At 39.6% G+C, this 23,581-nt stretch overlaps 1 protein-coding gene across 1 annotated transcript in view; it reads right to left on the bottom strand.

Moving 5' to 3' along the window:
* The window catches only part of LOC133613724 (matrix-remodeling-associated protein 5-like), a 33,110-nt gene extending 31,172 nt beyond the window's left edge, over positions 1-1,938 (bottom strand). The window contains exons 1-2 of the mRNA XM_061971466.1: positions 1,608-1,938; positions 99-297 (exon numbers count right to left, since the gene is read on the bottom strand). Of these exons, the coding sequence (XP_061827450.1) occupies positions 99-277 (179 nt within the window). The 5' untranslated portion in view covers positions 278-297; positions 1,608-1,938. The remainder of the gene's footprint in view (positions 1-98; positions 298-1,607) is intronic.
* Positions 1,939-23,581: the final 21,643 nt, after the last annotated feature.

Below are 23,581 nucleotides of genomic sequence, written 5' to 3'. Positions count from 1 at the left end.
ACTTTTTTTTTTTTAACTTTCACTCTGCTGTGGTTTGACACTTCCTCTCCACAGTAAACAAAACACAGCATTTGACAAACTTGGCGTGAGGCCGTTACCCCAAGTTGATGCGGCGTGTGTGCGCAGGCAGCCCGGGCGGGACGGTGAGCAGGGAGCGGAAAGTACAGTGGACTTCGCTCGCCTGGTAGCAGTTACAACTCCTGGGACAAGCCTGGCCCCCGTGAGCCAGGAGGGCCGAGAGTGCAGCAGCCAGGATGCACACACCACCGGGAGACATCTTCGTATTCAAGGTTGGCACTGATGAGACGATAAAGACCTCATTGATTTGTTTTTATTTGCAACACTTTTAATTTGCGTGGAGCTTTGGAGGCGGTGCAACACATGGCCCTTCTTATGTTTTGGCACAGCCCCATGTTGTTGCACCTGTCCTAAAATAAACACAACTTTGTGCCTGCCAGACTAATTCACCTCACATCTGATGCATAACATTAAGCACAGACAAATGACATCCAATCCTGGGTTAACCCTTGTGTAATGTTCATATTGTTGTTACTCAGCCAGCGTTTGGGGGTCTGATGGACCCGTTGCATTTTGTGTCTTTTAATGCCTCACAATCCAACACTTTTATGTTAAAATACTGAACAGATGTTTACCGTATCCCAATAAACATCTGTTCAGTATTTTAACATACAAGTGTTGGATTGTGAGGCATTAAAAGCCACTGAACAGATGTTTACCGTATCCCAATAAACATCTGTTCAGTATTTTAACATACAAGTGTTGGATTGTGAGGCATTAAAAGCCACAAAATGCAACGGGTCCATCAGACCCACAAACGCTGGCTGAGTAACAACAATATGAACGTTGCACGGAAAATTTCTCTGCCAGTTTCTGCATCCCACAGGGATTCTTCTTTTGAGTTTCTGCACTTGCGGTTCCCACACAAGGTTGCAACATTGTTTTTCAACACTGTCTGCTCTCATTTTCTCGCACATTTGACCCTCTGATGTTCTGTGTACCTACACTCTGTCCTCCTCCTGTCTAAGCCTGCTGTGTGTGTGTGGTACACAGAACATCAATTTCCACACTTATATTAGCCCCGGGTCCAGTGGACCCAGACATCTTATATGTAATATAAATGTGTAGGGGGGGGTGGGTGTATGTTGTGTGGTCATTAAATATGCATTCTGATATATGTTTTTCACAGAAAATGAGCTAAAGTCAGTGAGTCTCAGTTTGAAAAATTAATTAATTGTATCATTTTTCTTTTAATAAAAAATGAAAAGGGGTCCCACAGACCCGAACACCACACAAAGGTTAAATAGTGTGCCTTAGTAAAGATGCATTTATTAAAAAAATGTAAATAATCATTACCGCCAACAATAATATAACATTGTGAATGCAGATATTGCAATTCATATTATTTTAATCGCATTATTTAGCTATTAAAGTCAAATTAAGGTCAATTAGCACAGTGACTTTTATATGCATTGTGTACTTAACATAATGTAAAATACATGCCTAATGTATCAAACAAACCATTTATTCACTATTACGATTTCTCAAGTTTGTTTGCGACTATTGCATGGAAATAGTTAAAAGCTTACCTCACAATCCTTCAGTCCAGCTGAGTGACTTATTTAACAACAAAGTCATTCATGTCTCCCTTGCAAACGTGTACGGTCCCAAAAACTGCATGGGTGAACATGGAATGGAAAAACTCCACGTGAAAAAAAACAAAAACATGCAACCCAAATAAATGTTTGATAAAATGATCCACAGCTGTTTTTGGTAGCATCCAATAGGTTTCTTCGTGTGTGTGTGCATGTGTGTTTTTGTGAGTGAACTGCAGGAAACCCGCCTGCTTGTGTGTGTGAGTGTGTGTGTGTGTGTGTGTGTGTGTGTGTGGGTGTGTGTGTGTGTGTGGGTGTGTGTGTGTTGAGGGGGAAAAGGAGAATGGGCAAAAGTAAACTTGCAGAGGAGCTCTCACTCTCAGAGGAGGGGCTTGACTTTACTGTATCTCCTCAATGGGAGTCCCACTCCCCCTCTTGTCTTGTAATGGGTGGGAACGTTTGCACATTCTGGAAATGCAATGTTGGACACACATTTGGTGTTCTTTTTTAAGAAAGACAAGTTGAGACGAAATAATAGCCGTATGAAGAAATGGAAGTGTGTGCAGAGCTTGCACAAATACTTTCAGAGCAGTATTACCAAATCAAACTCATTAAAAACTAATATTATATACATAAATAAGCCAGGCGATACAGTAGTGTAGGGCTTGAATGACTATTTGTTCCCATAAATAAAACAATGATGATCCAATAAACATGATTATATTTTACGTTCTACATGGTTTGAACAATATGACATTGAAAACTAATGTAATACTAATTTGCCTAAATTGATATACAATAACATGAAAACAAATAATTAATACAAATGTGTGCATTGTAGTACAGTGGGAAAAAAAAGCTTTGATGTAATAATAATTTACCTAAATTGATAAACAAAAAAAAAAGTGTGAATTGTAGGACAGTGGGAATAAAATATTTTTAAAGCACATTTTAGAAAATGTGCTATTATTTTTTTTAAATATTTATTTTAATGACAAAAATCACACAGCATGTAGATTTATCTAATAATGATAATAATAAAAAAATAAATAAAGAGCGACTCCAAATTCAACCCAATCCCAGTTTTACAATACTTGGGATAGTAATTAAAAAAAAAAAGCAATTGAGAAGACATACAAATACAGTACTAAGAAAAACAAAATAAAATTAATAATAGCAACATTATCAATAATATTAATAGTGATGGAAAAACATTGAACATATTATTAATATATGCGTGTAAAGAAATCATTAAAACACATTTCTGCGCAGGGCTTAAAGCAATCCTTGAAAAACATAATTTATTCAATTAATAAAGCAGTATGACAATCAAATATATTATGATAAATTAACATACAGTATATGTATAAACCAAGATTATTTAAATTACTTTTTTTTATTAATTAAGTGAAATTTGAAAATGTAAATAAACGTATACATTAAATGATAATTGTCCAAAAATATTTTGTGCAGGGGTTTAATAATTATTTAAAAAAAAAAAAAAAAAAATATATATATATATATATATATATATATATATTTATATCAATAATAAATAAGATCACGTTATAAGGTGCACAGAGTCATCTTGATGCATATTAAGTAATGAATTATAAGACAAATATCCAATAAAAATAAAAAGTATATATTTATAACAGCTAGGGTTGTATGGTATACCGGTATTAGTATAGTACCGCAAAACTAATGAATCATATTCAGTACTATACCGCCTCCGAAAAGTACCGGTCCACCACCCCCCCGTCCCCCGTCGTCGTCACGTCGTGTCATTGCTGGTTTACGAGCAGACGAGCATGTTCGGCAGCGCACACACATAGAGTACTTACAAACAGACACAGTGTGTAGACAGAAACGGGAGAATGGACGCATTTTGGCTTAAAAACCTAAAGATAAAGGTGAAGTTATAACACTGAAACACCCACCGGAAAAGGTGTTTTAAGACACGGCTAGCTAGCTAGCGGCTAAAGTCCATCCCCGGTCTGCAGTGTTTTAGCTACTTCTAAATCACTAATCCTCGTCTCCATGGCGACAAATAAAGTATGTTTCTTACAAGTATCATCCCTGCAGGATGAGGAATAGCTAAACATGCTTCACCACACACCGTAGCTCACCGGCGTCAAAATGTAAACAAACGCCATTGGTGGATCTACACTTAATATCGACTGTAATGATACCAAGTACAGGAGCGTATAGTCGATACTACTATGATTACATCGATATTTTTAGCATTACAAAATCTTCTTTTTATTTTATTTAAATTTATATTATGTTTATAAACTCAGGAAGTGTGTCCCTGGACACATGAGGACATATGACCACTGTATGATCCTGTAACTACTTGGTATCGGATTGATGCCAAAATGTCATCCAAAACTAATGTAAAGTATCAAACAACAGAAGAATAAGAGATAATTACATTTTAACAGAAGTGTAGATAGAACATGTTAAAAGAGAAAGTAAGCAGATATTAACAGTAAATGAACAAGTAGGCAAATAATTCATTTTCTACCACTTGTCCCTTAATAATGTTGACAAAATAATAGAATGATAAATGACACAATATGTTACTGCATATGTCAGCAGACTAATTAGAAGCCTTTGTTTGCTTACTTACTACTAAAAAACAAGTTGTCTTGTATGTTCACTATTTTATTTAAGGACAAACTTGCAATAAGAAACATATGTTTAATGTACCATAGGCTTTTTTGTTCAAATAAAACCAATAATGCAATTTTTTTGTGGTGCTCTTTATTTAGAAAAGTACCAAAAAGTATCAAAATACAAATATTGGTATCGGGACAGCACTAAAAATTTCCCACCCCAAGTATTTGCAGGATTCATTTTTTTACACCCCAGTGATAATTTCTGCTTACATTCAACCTCCTTCTAATTTTGGTTTGCTCTTTCATTTATGAAGTCTTGAGGATTTAGTTTCAGGGTTTGAGGCCTGAGAGTGCAGGTTTGTGAAGTACCCAGGGTTCCCTAAAAATAACACTTCCACAATCCTCTAATGCAGACTTTTGGGCATACACATGTAAGCACTAGAATATGATTTCAATCGTCGTGCTGGCGAATAAAGCATGAGTGGAACACAGCATTGCTCCACAAGTACAGTGGGTGATGTATAGTTGAAATATGTGCGATCCCTGACTGTGAGTGAATGAGCCAACCTCCTTGTGAGACACAACGGGGGAGAACAAAAATAGCCTAATGCCCCTCAGCTGTTGTCTCCGAGGCACAGAAAACACCCTCCTCCTCCTCCCCCTACATGCTCCATTCACTTTTCCAGTAGACCCATATTACAGGCAAGAGGACTTTGTTGTAGCAAACTGCAACTGAGAGCGAGAAAGCAGATGCAAGAAGAAAAATAAACACAACGTTAAAGAAATAACTGCGACGTCTTTTTGATTGTGGTTATTAGATTGGGAGGAAATCTGCAAACATCTTTAAGCAGGAGGTCTGTTTATCTGATATTCTCAGATGAATCTTTCCGCTGTTATGGATTCTCCTAACATCTCCAGCAGGTTTGCCTCCGCGGGCGAGGTTAATGCATGACGGCTTGACAGTTCTTACGCTGCACTGCAGCTGTGTGATATATTGCCACACAGGCTCCATGCTCATCATCGCAACCTTTACTGAATTTGCCAGACTAAACTGGGCTGGTCTGTCTTCCAAAGTCAGGAAGAACTCGGTATATTTTTGCAAGCGACAATAATTCAGAAATGACACTTTAGAGCAGTCAGTGTACAGCGTGTAGCTGAAAATGACTCAACACGGCCATTATTTTGTAAACAACTGGCAGGTGGGTAACATGATAACTCTAGAACTCCGGCTTATTAGTGATTCCCAGAGCCCAAAAAAAGTCTGCGGGCTATAGAGCGTTTTCTATTCGGGCTCCAGTACTATGGAATGCCCTCCCTGTAACAGTTAGAGATGCTACCTCAGTAGAAGCATTTAAGTCCCATCTTAAAACTCATTTGTGTATACTCTAGCCTTTAAATAGCCACCCCTTTTTAGACCAGTTGATCTGCCATTTCTTTTCTTTTCTCCTCTGCCCCCCTCTCCCTTGTAGAAGGGGGGGCACAGATCCGGTGGCCATGGATGAAGTGCTGGCTGTCCAGAGTCAGGACCCAGGGTGGACCGCTCGCCTGTGCATTGGTTGGGGACATCTCTGCGCTGCTGGCCCGTCTCCGCTTGGTATGGTCTCCTACTGGCCCCACTATGGACTGGACTCTCACTATTATGTTAGATCCACTATGGACTAGACTTTCACAATATTATGCTAGACCCACTCAACGTCCATTGCATCCGGTCTCCCCTAGTTTGATATTTCTTTAGTTGGTGATTAGTTCTGTTTCAGCACCATTGTTTGTTTGCTTTGCAGCCATGGGTGCTGATTTTTGTCACCTGCCTCTGATTAGTGGTCAGGACGCTCATCTGCTCGCGGTCACTAATCAGAGAGCTATTTATGCCTGGCTGGCAGTTTTATTTGCAACACACGACAGTTACGTTGATTCTACTTGCTTCTTGTTCCTGTTTTGGTTTGATAGTCTTATTGGCTATTGTCGGATATTGTCGCCCACGTCAGCCTCCTCGTTGGCTATGTATGTGGTCAATTCATGGACGCCCTCTGCGTCATCAGCAGCGACAGCCAGAACTTGGCCGTAAGACTTGCCGGCTGTTGAGGCTCTGGTGCTGCTCACGCTCATCGGCTCATTGGCCACAAATATGGCCATTCCGTGGTCTACTCCCCATCTGATTCCTCCCTCCTGGTTGCGAGGACATATGGCCAGGCGACCCACCGCCTAGTCCTCCCTCCGCCCTCCTGTGACTTTGAACTTTTTCAGTTTTTGTTTTTCTAGGACGTCTGGAATCCGCCCCTTACTGTCATGATCCACAGCCGGATCATGTTTTGTTTAGTTTGATATTACTTTAGTTGGTGAATAGTTCTGTATCAGCTCCCTTGTAGCCATGGGTGCTGATTTTTGTCACCTGCCTCTGATTAGTGGTCGGGAAGCTCACCTGCTCCCGGTCACTAATCGGAGAGCTATTTATTCCTGCCTCGGGCCATACTCTGCCTGGCAGTCTTATTCGCAACACGCAACAGTTACGTTGGTTCTACTTGCTTCTTGCTCCTGTTTTGGTTTGTTAGTCTTATTGTTAAGCTTTGCCAAAGCTTCTCATGCTATACGCAGGATTTCCTTTTTTTGTATTTTTACCTAACCTGTCTCTTGCCTGATCCTTGTAGTTTGCTGAGCTCCACACAAGAAGCTGGGATCGAGGGCGAAGCAAACTCCTTCAAGATAGCAAAAAATATTGAACCAATCAGGATAGCCAGGCGGAATTTCATAGATGTGACGTAGCGCCGAAGCGACTGTTTGATTCAAACAACAATGGCGGGGAGTTGTGTGCTGACATGGATTCTGCTATTGCAACTGTTTTGTCGAATCTATCGAATATTAATTCTTTAAAAGATGAACAGAGAACTTTTCGCTCTGTTGTTATCCAATATGTCGGCTGTTCTCTTTTGGATTTCCCAGCGTTGCTCTCATCAGCGTCACGGTTTGATTTCGATGTGAGTGGTTGAAGTAGCACGTCATTCAAGATAACGGACAAGTGGTTCATCCAATCACAATTTTTTTTTTTACAAGACCCCGCCTTCTGAAATACATCTATTGAGAAGTCCCAGATCTGTGTTCATCCTTGTGAGTATGAAGTATGCAACTAACCAAAATATGTGGTGTGCGACTATGTGCTGCGATTAACTTGAGTGTTACCGACTGGTGTTGAAGGTGCGTGTTGTGAAGAATGCGAAACTCCAGAGAGGGCAAAGCATGCTCGGAACACTGTGGGCTTGCGAGAGGTTGAGGGCTGGAGAGAGGCGTCAATGTCCGTGGGCAGGCGAAAGGTCGAGATCCGGGAAGGCAGCAAGAAGTCCAAGGGGAGTACGGGAAGACGAGACACACAGCTCGAATCCAGGAGACAGAGAGGAGCTGCAAGATGACGACACAGGACAAGACACAATGAGCACAGAGGAGGGGAAACACAGAGCTAGAGACATGTGGGCTTACTGCACAATACAGGTAGCTACTAGTAGCTATCTGTATTGTATTGTAGTAGCTACCTGGTCCTGGGCATGACGTTAAAGTGCGTCCGGCAGTGGAGGCTCCTCTAAGGGGTCTTGGGGCACTAGGAGGTTAAACCCTTTACTACTGTTACCCCAGGTGGCCCTTGGCAAAGGCCTAGTACCTGACTGCCCCCTAGCCAGGGATACGGTGAAGACCTCAACGGCGGAGCAGGCGGAAGACGGTAAATGTAAGAACCACCACAACGGCTGCGATGGCGGAAGAAGGCACCCCCACATCCATGTGGGCCCAGTTATGGGGAAATAACAATCCAAGACCTCAACGGTGGAACAGGCAGAGAATGATTGCTAAACCTATGGAGCGTCACAACGGCTGGGATGGCGGATGAAGGCTGCAGTAGAAAAGGGTCCTCGGTCGTCTTGGACTCCATGCCACTGGACCCTGACCCGGATCTGTCAAGGATCGTGTGGTGACTGTCTGTGCACCAGTCTCCCCATGTTAAACAAAGTCACGCACAGGCATCCTCCATAAAGGGATACCCCCCTACCAGGAGGATTGTCATACTCGCTTCGAGTGACCGCCAATAAAGATGACAGGTAGCTACGTTCTGGCACTGGAACACCGGACGCGCTGGTCTAAATAGTGAGCGGCGTCCTCATCGGTGTCCGGTGCGTTGATTTCTGAGTGAGCGCAGCCACGCGGCAGGAGATTTACGCCCGTGGGCGTGTCCAGATGAGCGCATTGCAGTCTGAGCAGCGGCGGGTTCTGGAGCCGTAACAGAAATGACCACCGCGAAACTATGCGACCTCGACATGACATCGGTTCAAATGTAAAAGGTACATACCTATGCCTAACTCGGACTGAACACTGACTTCTGTAAAGTACTGTATATTCACGTTTAAAGCACTTTGTCCGACAAATGTCAGCTGCATTATGAGTGCTGTGAGATGCTGCATAAGCAGTGTTGATAGTGTTAGCTAGATTCTCAATGGGCATTTCGAAGAGTTTGCTGAAGGCCTTTTTTTTTTTTTTGCTGCAGCTAGGCCCAGTGCCAAAAAGTCATGCTCGGGTGAGCATGGTGCGGTTCAAGCCCCTTTGGGATGACCTCGAGCAAAGATAGTGACCCGACAGTGACCTCTGACCTCACAAATGGACAAAAGAATCCCACAGACACACTCCAACGTTGTGTAGAAAGTCTCTCCAAGCACTGTATTGTCCGGGTCTTTTTAAGTTATAACACATTTTTACGTCCCGTTTTCATTCTGTCACTAAAGCGGCGAGCAATAAAGATGCAGGCAGGGAAGGCGGCGATGGTGCGATGTCATCTGTGGCTGCATAAAATACATCCCTGCCATAAAACATGACGATGGTGTCATCCGTTGCTATGTTAATGTGTTATATAGTCCACTTGAAAATACCGTTTGGTCAGAGAAAGCAGAAATGCAAGTTGCTAGTTTGAAGAAAAAAAAGGGAAAACAGGAATAGAAAGAGCAGAAAACACCGGAAGCTGAGCGCTATCCTTGGAAAAAGTGAAACCCTGAATTACTCATGACCTCCGGGCTACAAGCAGGTTAAGGCTGTGTGCTTGTAAAGTGGTTTAACGCAGCAGTGACAGCTTGTCCCCTTTAAACAACCACAACCATTACCATATAATAAGATATTTAAAACGTGATTTATTGCTGCTTCTTGGAGGCAGAGCATCAGTGGTTATCTTTGCAACCTTGGTTTACTGTCAAAAAGTATATTAGCAGCCTCCAATGTGTTGCATTTCATGTCCAATCGTAGCCAGTAACAGAACCTGGCGATGTTCAACTAACAGCTACGACTCTTCGACGTGTACGACTTTATTTATCGGGGGTGTTTCCCACCGTAAGCCCCAGGGCAAGTCGGGGCAGCGGGGCCAAGAGACAGCGCGGCCTATTATTGATTTGAAGCTTCGTGGTGGGTCAAAGGTCACGGCTTTCTAGTTGACTTGTGAGAGTTTCAAGTTGTGTCAAGGACCCACTGGGATGACTTTGTAGACGTTCACTTAATGTCTTCTTTGAAGTGACCTCCGAACTGCAATTTTTGTCAAAAAAGAAAATACTGTGAGAGCTCTGGAAATCAAACACAATCCTGATGTAAAAAACACTCAAGGTAGGTCTTTATTGTCATTGCACAAGTACAACGAAACTTTGTTTTCAGCACAAACCCGTTCAAGATTAGACAAACAATCGATGTTTACTTATATAGCCCTAAATCACGAGTGTCTCAAAGGGCTGCACAAGCCAAAACTAAAAATAAAACTATGGATAAATGTACCCAGATAAGCCATGTAGCAGGTAAAACACACACTTGTTAAAGATAAAACACAAATTGTAGCAATTTCCTAACTTCGATAATATTTGGCATCAAGCCAAGCAGCTGTGTGCACGTCTACGCATCTACATGTTATGTATCTACATGTTACGCAGCTACATGTGCACAACAGAGGAGCTGGTTAACTTAAGTGAGTAGCGTAAAGTATGTGTGTCTGCGAGAATGTCAACTTATCGTCTGAGTGACGTCGGTGAGTGAGTGGGTGAGCAAAGAGAGAGAGCAGTAGCGCATGTACTGCGTAATAGAGTGATGAACGGGTCCGGTTGTGCTTTCAAAACTAATAATAAAGCAACCAGATTGTCACACATCGGCGGCCGCAAATTCTGACCGGAAAGCTGAGCTTAGCAGACCCATTGCCGGGTAAAGTGAAGGGTGTTACCCCCGACGAACACATCTGCCCTGGAAGGAACGTCTCCCCAGTGCTCCTCGACTAGCCGAACAGCTGTACAGGTGTAACAACTACATTATTATCTGTCACTCTTTATAACTCCTTGTGTAGATCTTAATGCTTATCATTTAGATGTTGACCTAAGTTTGAAGCAAAGGTGCTAATACTAATCGCCACATTTGGTGAGGCGTGTTTTAAAGCAACACTTGAAGCGCGGCGCTTCCTTGTCTAAAACGTCACCTTTATCGTTAGTTTTGAAGCCCAAATATCTCCATATTGTACTTCACCACACTCTTTATTAATCAGTAGAATTTTCGTGTACCCCTGTACACAAACAGTGTACAGGGGTACAGAACAAGAACGCTGATGGGTCGCCACAAAAGAGGGGAAAAAAGTCAACGCTGGGGAAGGATGAGTAAAAAAATACAATGGAGACTGAGCTCCTAAGGGGGCCCAGTCTGGAGTGGTAAAAAAACTCCATAGCAAAGCACATATGCATATTACAACATACATCTCGAGACTAGCAACAGAGGGGAGAGAGTGGGGGCTACGGTGGCGGGTTGCAGCTCTTTAGGCGCCCCTAAGGGATTCGCGTCAAGGGCGTTTAATGGGGGGTGGGGTATGTGTGTGTGGCGTATATTTTTGTGGATGCATGTGTGTGTGTAAGCCTGCCGTGTGTCTCTGTTCCGCGGCCTTAGTGTCATGCAGTCGCTAGTCAGTCCAAAGTCAACAACAACAGATGTGTGTCCATGAGAGACAAGAAGGGAGTTTGTTGTGTCTTGGTTGCACTGTCCTTCAGGAGAGTCTAGAAGCCAGGGAAACAATCCAAGTTAGAATGTTTTATACGTGACTGAAAATAAAATTTGCTTTTCACTTTAAATTGTCTATGACTGGTCCTCAAAATTCATCCTGCGGGGCAGACAGTCCAACGTTATCCAAATCACAAGAGTGTCCACAGTTCTTCCTGCATCCTCCAATCATTTGTGGCAGCTTTGGGGTACTTTGAAGACTGCCAGCAACTTCCAATTTGTCAACAAACCAGAGAAACGCTTTGTCCAATCTGCAGATGTCCTGTTGTTATAATTCCGAAAAGGTGGATATCTCCACGTCCTCGACTGTCAGGGTCGCCAGGCACGCGGCACTCCTTCTTTTCCAAAGAGTCCGTCATGTGTCCAGCAACAACCGCTCCGTCACGACAAGCAGGATCCCCCAAACCCAAGATCTTGTCAATTTCGTCGAGGCCAGTTTAATAGTTCAAATGAGGCATCTTAGCCATAGGAAGTTTGTACCAAAAAAATGTGTAGACATAGACATTTTGAGTAGTTCAATGAGTGTATAATTAATTAACAGTTGAAATTTACATTTATTTTGAGAGTTTTAACAAGCAAAAAAAAGGTACTGTGCACATGTGTATGTGTGCTTATATTGTCTATTAGGGTTGTACGGTATACCGGTGTTAGTGTAGCACCGCAATACTAATGAATCGTATTCCGTACTATACCGCCTCTGAAAAGTACCGGTAAGTTTCTTACAAGTATCATCCCCGCAGGACGAGAATAGCTAAACACTACACACTGTCAAAATGTAAACAAACGCCATTGGTGGATCTACACCTAAAATCCGCTGTAATGATACCAAGTACAGTAGCGTATCTCGTCGATACTACTATGAGTATGTCGATTTTTTTGGCATCACAAAATCTTCTTTCGTTTAAAAAAAAATTATATTATGTTTATAAACTCAGGAAATATGTCCTAGGACATGTGAGGACTTTGAATAGGACCAATGTATGATCCTGTAACGACTTGGTATCGGATTGATACCCAAATTTGTGGTATCATCCAAAACTAATGTAAAGTGTCCAAACAACAGAAGAATAAGGGATTATAACATTTTAACAGAAGTGTAGATAGAACATGTTATAAGAGAAATTAAGCAGATATTAACAGTAAATGAACAAGTAGATAAATAATTCATTTTCTACCACTTGTCCTTAATAATGTTGACAAAATAAAAGAATAGAAAATGACACAATATGTTACTGCATATGTCAGCAGACTAAATTAGGAGCTTTTGTTTGTTTACTTACTACTAAAAGACAAGTTGTCTTGTATGTTCACTATTTTATTTGAGGACAAACTTGCAATAAGAAACATATGTTTAATGTACCCTAAGATTTTTTGTTAAAATTAAGCCAACAATGCAATTTTTGTGGTCCCCTTTATTTAGAAAAGTACCGAAAAGTATCGAAATAATTTTGGTTCCGGTACCAAAATATTGTTATCGGGACAACACTAGTGTCTATTGAGTTTTTTTCCCGGCCCCAGACTGAGTTCCACCCCATCAGAGCCCATTCTGTTTTTTTTTTTTTTTACTCATCCACCCTGCATCCCTCTTTTTCCCACCTTTTACGTAAGTGGCAACCCATCAGCGTTAGTGTTCTGTCACCATGTGTGTGCTCTTGAACGGGTATATGCTACCCAGCTGTATTTTAGCATGTACAACTGAGATGGTACATGCAGATCTACTGCTTTTCTGTCCTTGACTTTTACAACATGGAGACGCAGTCGTTCATCATATTTGGCCATTAAAACGGAACAAACAGCGGCCTTGGAGTAAACAGCACTAAGTGATGATTTCCAATGATTACTTTTTCAAGCATCATCATTTCGGATACAACTTGTGTGAACCAATTACACTATATTGCCAAAGGTATTTGGCCACCTGCCTTGACTCACATATGAACTTGGAGTGCCGTCCCATTCCTAACCCATAGGGTTCAATATGATGTCGGTCCACCTTTTGCTGCTATTAAAGCTTCAACTCTTCTGGGAAGGCTGTCCACAAGGTTGCGGAGTGTGTTTATAGGAATTGTCCACCATTCTTCCAAAAACGCATTGGCGAGGTCACACATTGATGTTGGTCGAGAAGGCCTGGCTCTCAGTCTCCGTTCTTTTTTATCCAAAAGGTGTTCAGGTCAGGACTCTGTGCAGGCCAGTCAAGTTCATCCACACCAGACTCTGTCATCCATGTCTTTAAGGACCTTGCTTTGTGCACTGGTGCACAGTCATGTTGGAAGAGGAAGGGGCCCGTTCCAAACTGTTCCCAGAAGGTTGGGAGCATGGAATTGTCCAAAATGTTTTGGTATCCTGGAGCATTCAAAGTTCCTTTCACTGGAACTAAGAGGCCAAGCCCAAGTCCTGAAAAACAACCCCATACCATAATTCCTCCTCCACCAAATTTCACATAATTCATTCGGCACAATGCAGTCCGAAATGTACCGTTCTCCTGGCAACCTCCAAACCCAGACTCGTCCATTCGATTGTCAGATGGAAACGTTTTTTTTTTTTTTTTTTTTTTTTGTTTGTTTAATTTAAAAAATATATATATATTTTTTTTTGTCCTGTCCAGTGACCTCCTGCAAAAAATATGGTCAAAGAACCTCAATGTGACAGGAGGCCTCTGCTGTTTACATGGACCTTGTGCAAAAAATGTGGTCAAAGATCCTCAATATGACAGAAGGCCTCTGCTGTTTACGTGGACCTCCTGCAAAAAGTATGGTCAAAGAACCTCAATGTGACAGGAGGCGTCTGCTGTTTACGTGGACCTCCTGCAAAACATATTGTCAAAGATCCTCAATTTGACAGGAGGCTTCTGCTGTTTACATGGACCACCTGAAAAAAATGTGGTCAAGGATCCTCAATGTGAGAGGAGGACTTTGCTGTTTACGTGGTCTTTGTGCAAAAAATATGGTCAGAGATCCTCATTGTGAGGAGGCCTTTGCTGTTTAAGTGGACCTCCTGCGAAAAATATGGTCAAAGATCCTAAATGTGACAGGAGGCCTCTGCTGTTTACATGGACCTACTGCAAAAACAATATGGTCAAAGATCCTCAATGTAACAGGAGGCCTCTGCTGTGGCGACTTGTCCAGGGTGTACCCCGCCTTCTGCCCGATTGTAGCTGAGATAGGCTCCAGCGCCCCCGTGACCCCGAAGGGAATAAGCGGTAGAAAATGGGTGGATGGATGGATGTCCTGTCCAGCTTTTTAGGCAAATCATATAGTTGATGTAGATGCCCAGATGGAAAAGTGTGATCCATAAGTCCAGAGAAGGTGTCTCCACTGCTCTAGAGTCCAGTGGCGACGTGCTTTACACCACTGCATCCGACACATTGCATTGGACTTAGTGATGTATGGCTTAGATGCAGCTACTCGGCCATGGAAACCCATTCCATTAAGCTCTCTGCGTACTGTACGTGGGCTAATTGGAAGGTCACATGACATTTGGAGCTCTGTGCAGAAAGTCTTTGCACTATGCGCTTCAGCATACGCTGACCCCTCTCTGTCAGTTTACGTGGCCTACCACTTGGTGGCTGAGTTGCTGTTGTTCCCAAACTCTTCCATTTTCTTATAATAAAGCCGACAGTTGACTTTGGAATATTTAGGAGCGAGGAAATTCCACGACTGGATTTGTTGCGCAGGTGGCATCCTATGACAGTTCCACGCTGGAAATCACTGAGCTCCTGAGAGCGGCCCATTCTTTCACAAATGTTTGTAGAAACAGTCTCCATGCCTAAGTGCTTGATTTTATACACCTGTGGCCGGGCCAAGTGATTAGGACACCCGATTCTGATCATTTGGATGGTTGGCAAAATACTTTTGGCAATATAGTGTAAGTAGCGAATATACACATGTGGGAGTGTTTCTGCAGTACACTTTAAGGCCTAGCACCAGTGGACACAGTCACATCAGGACGCTGCCAATCATCTCAACTGCAGCCATACAAGGACTTATAGTAGATCTGTAGATCACGCTGTGGGGATCAACATGCACCACACGCTTAGATGATTTGTACTAGATTTACTGAGGATTTGTAGGATTTTAGAGATATCCTGTCGAGGAGAGCTCAAAAGTATTTGCATTAAAACTGTTGGCCTGTCTGCATAATTGAATAAACAGAACCTGACAGTGCTGCGTGGATGATGTAATGCACGCAGACATCATGAGGAAATAGCTGTCATCTTATCCGACAACTGTCCGACCAAAAAACCAATGTTACTTTCCAGCCACAAAACTTTTAGATTACAGTTTCAGGACAGTTAGAGTGTGACCTTTGTGACCAACTGGAGAGCTGTTTCGTCCCCCTATGAAATCGTGGAGTGTGAATACATCCTTAAGTGGAAAATATGTTCTCTTTATGGCAGTTGACTACCTAAATAAGAGACCCGTGACAGAATATCAGCCTTTCACATTAAAATATTGAAACTAAAAAAGTATTTAGCGTAATACCAAGTACAATTCAGTGAGAAGTCTCAGAGGTCCCACAATAGTATATTGGATCTTGCATTGGAGTTAAAAGGTGCTTTTAGGAAAAGCCCTACAGTGATGCTAATGAACTGTGTTTGTCCGTGTGGCTCCAAGAAGTGTTATTGTGTACTTTATCCACTTTTTACGTATACACTATAGGGAGAAGTACCTTTTACATTCAAACCAATGCAGTTTCGATTCCTGCTACCTGGGAATTGATACCGGTACTCAACAGTACCAATTGTTGGTATTTGTGTATGTGTTAATAAATGTTAATTATTTAGTTATAGAATCAAATTTTTAATAGAACATTTAAAGATGAGATGATTAAGATCACTTTTTATATCTTGTAAGTCTTGTTTGTAAATGCTACACAGTAGATTTTGCATGCAGTTACAATCCCAAGATGTTTCAGGGCTGTACGGTGCGAGCATTTTAGTCGCATTTGCGACTGACAATAGGTTGTGCAGGATATGAAAAAAAAAAAAGTAGGACACTTGCGAGTCCAGATTTTAAACCTTTAATTTGAATTTTTGTACTAAAATAAATCCATTCAAATTTGATCAAACTACATTAAAATGTTCACCCATCTGTATAGCATGTATGAAAAATACTTAAACCATAACCATAACCAAATGGACAAGTGATTGAGGAAGAAGTGTCACTGAGCGCGCTGAAAGCTGTGTTTGTACCTTCCTGCTGCGCCACTAGGAACCCCTAGTTTACACACTCAATCTTCCAAAATGGAAGAAACGAGGTCTTATCTGGGGGAACCGGTCAGTAAAAGACATAGTTTTTTTTCACAAACTTAAAGGGGAACTGCACTTTTTTGGGAATTTTGCCTACCGTTCACAATCATTATGAGAGACAAGAACACACGTCTTTTTTTTAAAAAGTGATTTTAAGGAAGATAAAAAAAACTCTTGAAAGATGTGGCTAATGGGAGTCATGGTTGTTGCCTTCAAAGCCCTCTAAAACAACTTCAAAACCCTCCAGCAACGTTTTATATATACACTGCAAGCAAGTATATATATAATGTAGTAACAGACATATCATATGGAATATGTTCAATATTTACTGTATTTTGATCATTTTAATAATTTCCGGGACTGATATTTTCCACGCATTGACTTCCGTTTCCATAGCAGCACATATCTGACTTCTGGAATCAACTTGTGTTCCTACTTTCGGAATCAGACACGAGCGTTTTTTCTAATCATGGCAGACTTGGTTGAAGACAACGAAGACAAATATTTTTGGACACATTAGGATTTACCATTTTATATTTTTGAAGCTGAATATACTGCTGGTTATAGAAGCGAGCACAAAGGAAGAGTGAGACGTTGGAAGACGAAAGCTGCTTGGCTTGATGCCAAATATTAGCGGAGTTAAAACCACTGAATTAGAGTCAACTAATGCAAGTGAAATGACAGAATTTTGCAACAAATTTTTACAATTTGTATTTTTAGATTTAACAATGTGTGTTTTACCTGCCACATGTCTTATCTGTGTACTTTTATCCATAGTTTAGTTTTTAGTATTTACTAATAATTGTCAGGATTGGCAACCATAAATTTAATATAATGTCAATATATTCTATTCTAACCTAATCCTTAATCATGGCAAACTATATGTAATATGGAAATATTGCAAATTGTTCTTTGAGTACAACAAAAAAAGCCTGATGTGTTTAATGCCTTTTAATTTATATTTTAACCTTCTAAAATTGTTCTTTGAGTGCAATGGTAAACACATGTTTAATGTAATGTAAGAATTAAAATAAAAAATAAAGCCAATATTGAAGTTTTTTGTATTTCCCTTTATTTAGAAAAGTATCGAAAAGTATCAATATATATTTTGGTACCAAATAATTGGTATCGGGACAACCCTATGCTAAACATGTTAAAACTTAGTTTTTGTTGACATGTTTACAGCAGCAAATATTAATGATAGTTTTTCAGTGATTTATAAATGGTTGATTTATATAGGCTAGTAAGGTTTATAAAAGGCAACACATGACATAAGTGTCGATATTAGCTATAATAGCCTACTATCAAAATGACTTTAAAAATCTTATATTGGTTTATAAATACACATTAGTAGGCTAAATGAACCTCTTCAACATATTTTTCAGTGATTGTCTCGGCAAAATACATTTACTTGAAGCTATGGTATAACACACCTAGGCGACTAATCGAGAGATTTTTATAGCACCTAACATACATTTTATTTGATCATACTATGACTAATACGATGGTTATTCATTTTTCAACATCAGCACAATGGCAGTCAGAGTGCTTTAACTAGTATAGCGGGATTGAGTTGTACTCAGAAATGGAAATGACGCAAAAGACATTCCATACACTACAGTTGGCCTCAACAACACCCCAAAGGCCCATTTGAGGATTTAATTTCTCCCAGAGCAAAATCCTCATTGAAGGAGATGACATTTTTTTAAACAAGTCAATTACGTTTGCAAGATGTTCTACATACACCACACAGACTTGTGTTCTTTACAGACGAAAAACAGACAGTCATATGTAAAAATAGCCTTAAAGGGCTGTGATTGCTTAGTTGATTGAGTATAGTTGTTAGTTAGCAGGATTATGCAAAAGATACATCATCACTTTTCACAACATTTTGTGAAAGGGTGACTCTTTGGTTGAACTAGGCATGTGCCGATTGATCGAACGCCAAACAGTGTCGGACAATTTTTATGAGAAATAGTGTGATCGCCTTTTAATGCCAATCACAAACGCCGAGGACACTGTATTTATTTTTAGACCCCCCCCGGCTGACAAGTGGCTAGCAACTCATTGTGTATCTCCATACACATTGTGGAGCTACTATCCCAAGCTAATAATAATCACCTCCATTACGGAAAATAAACTGCATTTCTTAACATGATACACCAAGAGCAAGAAATAAGTGCTTAATAAACCTAAATATGTTTCGATGGACTTATGATAACGTATAAAATTAATTCATGAAGCACTGACAAGCATCTTTATTAAATAATCAAATAAACCATTAAATTATGAAATAATTATTCAAGTTGTAAAGACATTCATTAAATAAATAAAAAATCATTAAATCATGAAATAATTAATTGATTCTTAAAATAATTAATTAGATCAAGAAATAATTAAACACATCATCAAATTATTAAATAATGAAATAAATCTTGAAAGGATTAATTAAATTGTGAAATAATTATCAAATGATAAAGTAATTGATAAACCAATTCATTAGTAAACAACTAATTGAATTGTAAAATATTTAAATAAGAAATAGACCCTTGTAATAATTAAATAAATCAATAATTAAATGATTAAATAATTTTGTGTCATGGCCCTGTGATGAGGTGGCGACCTGTCCAGGGTATACACTGCCTTCCGCCGGAATGCAGCTGAGATAGGCTCCTTTTTTTTGTCTCATTTTGTCCAACAAAAGTTTCATACTGTGCGTGAATGCAGAAAGGTGCACTTTGTTGATGTTATTGACTTGTTGGAGACCTAGTCAGGCATATTTGGTCAGTGCAAGCTAATCAATGCTAACATGCTATTTAGGCTAGCTGTATGTACATAGTGCAACATTATGCCTCATTTGTAGGTATATTTGAGCTCATTTAATATCCTTTACTTTTATCCTCTTCGTATATAATTTCGTTTTGCATGTCTCATGACACATTATCTGTATGCAATATTGGCTGCAATTCAGATAGTTGTTTGTGTGCCATGTTGTTCCAGACCACAGCAAACGTTACCACATTGTTCCAGACCACAGCAAATGTTGCCATGTTGTTCCGGTCCACAGCAAACATTACCTAGCTCGCCAAAGATTATAATAAATCCACTCGAAGAAGACAGTCTGCCGTTTCCTTAAACTTGGACACACACATCTATACCTTTGGCCATTAAAAGCCAATAATTTCCAGGAGTTATCTCACCTTCTGAGTAGCCTCTGACTAACTAATGGTTTCTAATGTTGTAGAAATGTTTAGAATAAATATTACATTTCAACATTTCTGTCAACGAAGATTTGCTTTAGCCTGCGACGCAGTCATTTTGATAGTAGGCTATTATAGCTAATATAGACACTTACGTCATGTGTTGCCTTCATTATAAGACTTATATAAGACTTTTAAAGTAATTTTGATTGTGGGCTATTATAGCTAATATAGACACTTACGTCATGTGTTGCCTTCATTATAAGACTTATATAGGACTTTTTAAGTCATTTCGATAGTAGGCTATTATAGCTAATATAGACACTTATGTCATGTGTTGCCTTCATTAAAAGACTTATATAAGACTTTTAAAGTAATTTCGATAGTAGGCTATTATAGCTAATATAGACACTTATGTCATGTGTTGTCTTGATTATAAGACCTATATAAGACTTTTAAAGTCATTTTGATAGTAGGCTATTATAGCTAATATCGACACTTATTTAGTTAAAGTTAAAGTGCCAATGATTGTCATGTCATGTGTTGCCTTCATTATAAGACTTATATAAGACTTTTAAAGTATTTTTGATACTAGGCTATTATAGATAATATAGACACTTATGGCATGTGTTGCCTTCATTATAAGACTTATATAAGACTTTTAAAGTAATTTCGATAGTAGGCTATTGTAGCTAATATAGACACTTACGTCATGTGTTGCCTTCATTATAAGACTTATATAGGACTTTTTAAGTCATTTCGATAGTAGGCTATTATAGCTAATATAGACACTTACGTCATGTGTTGCCTTCATTAAAAGACTTATATAAGACTTTTAAAGTCATTTTGATAGTGGGCTATTATAGCTAATATCGACACTTATTAAGATAAAGTTAAAGTGCCAATGATTGTCATGTCCCGTGTTGCCTTCATTATAAGACTTATATAAGATTTTAAAGTAATTTTGATACTAGGCTATTATAGATAATATAGACACTTATGGCATGTGTTGCCTTCATTATAAGACTTATTTAAGACTTTTAAAGTAATTTCGATAGTAGGCTATTATAGCTAATATAGACACTTATGTCATGTGTTGCCTTCATTATAAGATTTATTTAAGACTTTTAAAGTCATGTTGATAGTAGGCTATTATAGCTAACATCGACACTTACCGTATTTTCCGCACTATAAGGCGCACCTAAAAACCACAATTTTTCTCAAAAGCTGACAGTGCGCCTAATAACCCGGTGCGCTTTATTACGATTAATTTTCATAAAGTTTCGGTCTCGCAACTTCGGTAAACAGCCGCCATCTTTTTTCCCGGTAGAACAGGAAGCGCTTCTTCTTCTACGCAAGCAACCGCCAATGAAAGCACTCGCCCCCATAGAACAGGAAGCGCTTCACCCGCCCCCATAGAACAGGAAGCGCTTCACCCGCCCCCGGAAGAAGAAGAAAAAACGCGCGGATATCACCGTACGTTTCATTTCCTGTTTACATCTGTAAAGACCACAAAATGGCTCCTACAAAACGATCCGGTTCATAAAAAGACGCAATCTCTCCATCCGCACACGGATTACTACCGTATTTCACAGCAACTGAACCGCACTGTGGAACGGGAGCACGTACGGTGAATATTCGCTCCACAGGGAATGAGAAGTCATCCTTCACTGTGGTTCTAGCTTGCCATGCTAACTTCCACCCATCCAAAAGAGACCTTTCCAGCCGGCGTCATCATAAAAGCTAACTCGAAGGGATGGATGGATGAAGAAAAGATGAGCGAGTGGTTAAGGGAAGTTTACGCGAAGAAGCCGGGTGGCTTTTTTCACACAGCTCCGAAGGCGAACACACCTTCACTAAGACGGGCAGATAGCGCCGGTCGACATACGCCAACATCTGCCAGTGGATCGTAAATGCCTGGGCAGATAGTTTCGGTCACAACTGTGGTCCGACCTTTCCGGAAGGCAGGATTCACAGAACTGCTGCACAACAACAGCGACACTGACTCCGGTGACTTCGACGAGACGGAACCGGCCATTTTGGATCCCGTATTCGCCCAACTTTTCAATTCGGACACCGAAGACGAAGAATTCGAAGGATTTACGAATGAAGAATAACTTCAGAAGGTGAGCGCTATGTTTATTTTGTGTGTTGTGACATTAACGTTCGAGCAACATTATGTTGCTATTGTTCTACACCATTTTGAATTTTACTATGTTTGTGATTGCACATTTGCGTACATTTTGGGACAGAGTTGTTAGAACGCTGGTTTTCAATATATTATTAAAGTTTGACTGAACTATCTGACTGTTTTTTTGACATTCACTTTAGCGCAGCGTTTTTTTGACATTCACTTTAGCGCAGCTAGGCGCGGCTTTTAGTCCGGGGCGGCTTATTGGTGGACAAAATTATGAAATATGTAATTCATAGAAGGTGCGGCTAATAATCCGGTGCGCCTTATAGTGCGGAAAATACGGTATGTCATGTGTTGCCTTGATTATAAGACCTATAAAAAACTTTTTAAGTAATTTCGATAGTAGGCTATTATAGCTAATATAGACACTTATGACGTGTTGCCTTCATTATAAGACTTATATAAGACTTTTAGTCATTTTGATAGTAGGCTATTATAGCTAATATCGACACTTATGTCATGTGTTGCCTTGATTATAAGACCTATATAAGATTTTTAAAGTAATTTCGATAGTAGGCTATTATAGCTAATATAGACACTTACGGCATGTGTTGCCTTCATTATAAGACTTATATAAGACTTTTAAAGTAATTTCGATAGTAGGCTATTATAGCTAATATCGACACTTATGTCATGTGTTGCCTTGATTATAAGACCTATATAAGATTTTTAAAGTAATTTCGATAGTAGGCTATTATATATAATATAAGTCATTTCGATAGTAGGCTATTATAGCTAATATAGACACTTATGTCATGTGTTGCCTTCATTATAAGACTTATATAAGACTTTTAGTCATTTTGATAGTAGGCTATTATAACAAATATAGACACTTATGTCATGTGTTGCGTTGATTATAAGACCAATATAAGACTTTTAAAGTCATTTCAATAGTAGGCTATTATAGCTAATATCGACACTTATGTCATGTGTTGCCTTGATTATAAGACCTATATAAGACTTTTAAAGCCATTTTGATAGTAGGCTATTATAGCTAATATCGACACTTATTTAGTTAAAGTTAAAGTGCCAATGATTGTCATGTCATGTGTTGCCTTCATTATAAGACTTATATAAGACTTTTAAAGTATTTTTGATACTAGGCTATTATAGATAATATAGACACTTATGGCATGTGTTGCCTTCATTATAAGACTTATATAAGACTTTTAAAGTAATTTCGATAGTAGGCTATTGTAGCTAATATAGACACTTACGTCATGTGTTGCCTTCATTATAAGACTTATATAGGACTTTTTAAGTCATTTCGATAGTAGGCTATTATAGCTAATATAGACACTTACGTCATGTGTTGCCTTCATTAAAAGACTTATATAAGACTTTTAAAGTCATTTTGATAGTGGGCTATTATAGCTAATATCGACACTTATTAAGATAAAGTTAAAGTGCCAATGATTGTCATGTCCCGTGTTGCCTTCATTATAAGACTTATATAAGATTTTAAAGTAATTTTGATACTAGGCTATTATAGATAATATAGACACTTATGGCATGTGTTGCCTTCATTATAAGACTTATTTAAGACTTTTAAAGTAATTTCGATAGTAGGCTATTATAGCTAATATAGACACTTATGTCATGTGTTGCCTTCATTATAAGATTTATTTAAGACTTTTAAAGTCATGTTGATAGTAGGCTATTATAGCTAA

This window comes from Nerophis lumbriciformis, linkage group LG13 (assembly GCF_033978685.3).
Source record: "Nerophis lumbriciformis linkage group LG13, RoL_Nlum_v2.1, whole genome shotgun sequence".
Taxonomy (NCBI): domain Eukaryota; kingdom Metazoa; phylum Chordata; class Actinopteri; order Syngnathiformes; family Syngnathidae; genus Nerophis; species Nerophis lumbriciformis.
This window is presented reverse-complemented; position numbering and strand designations above follow the sequence as displayed.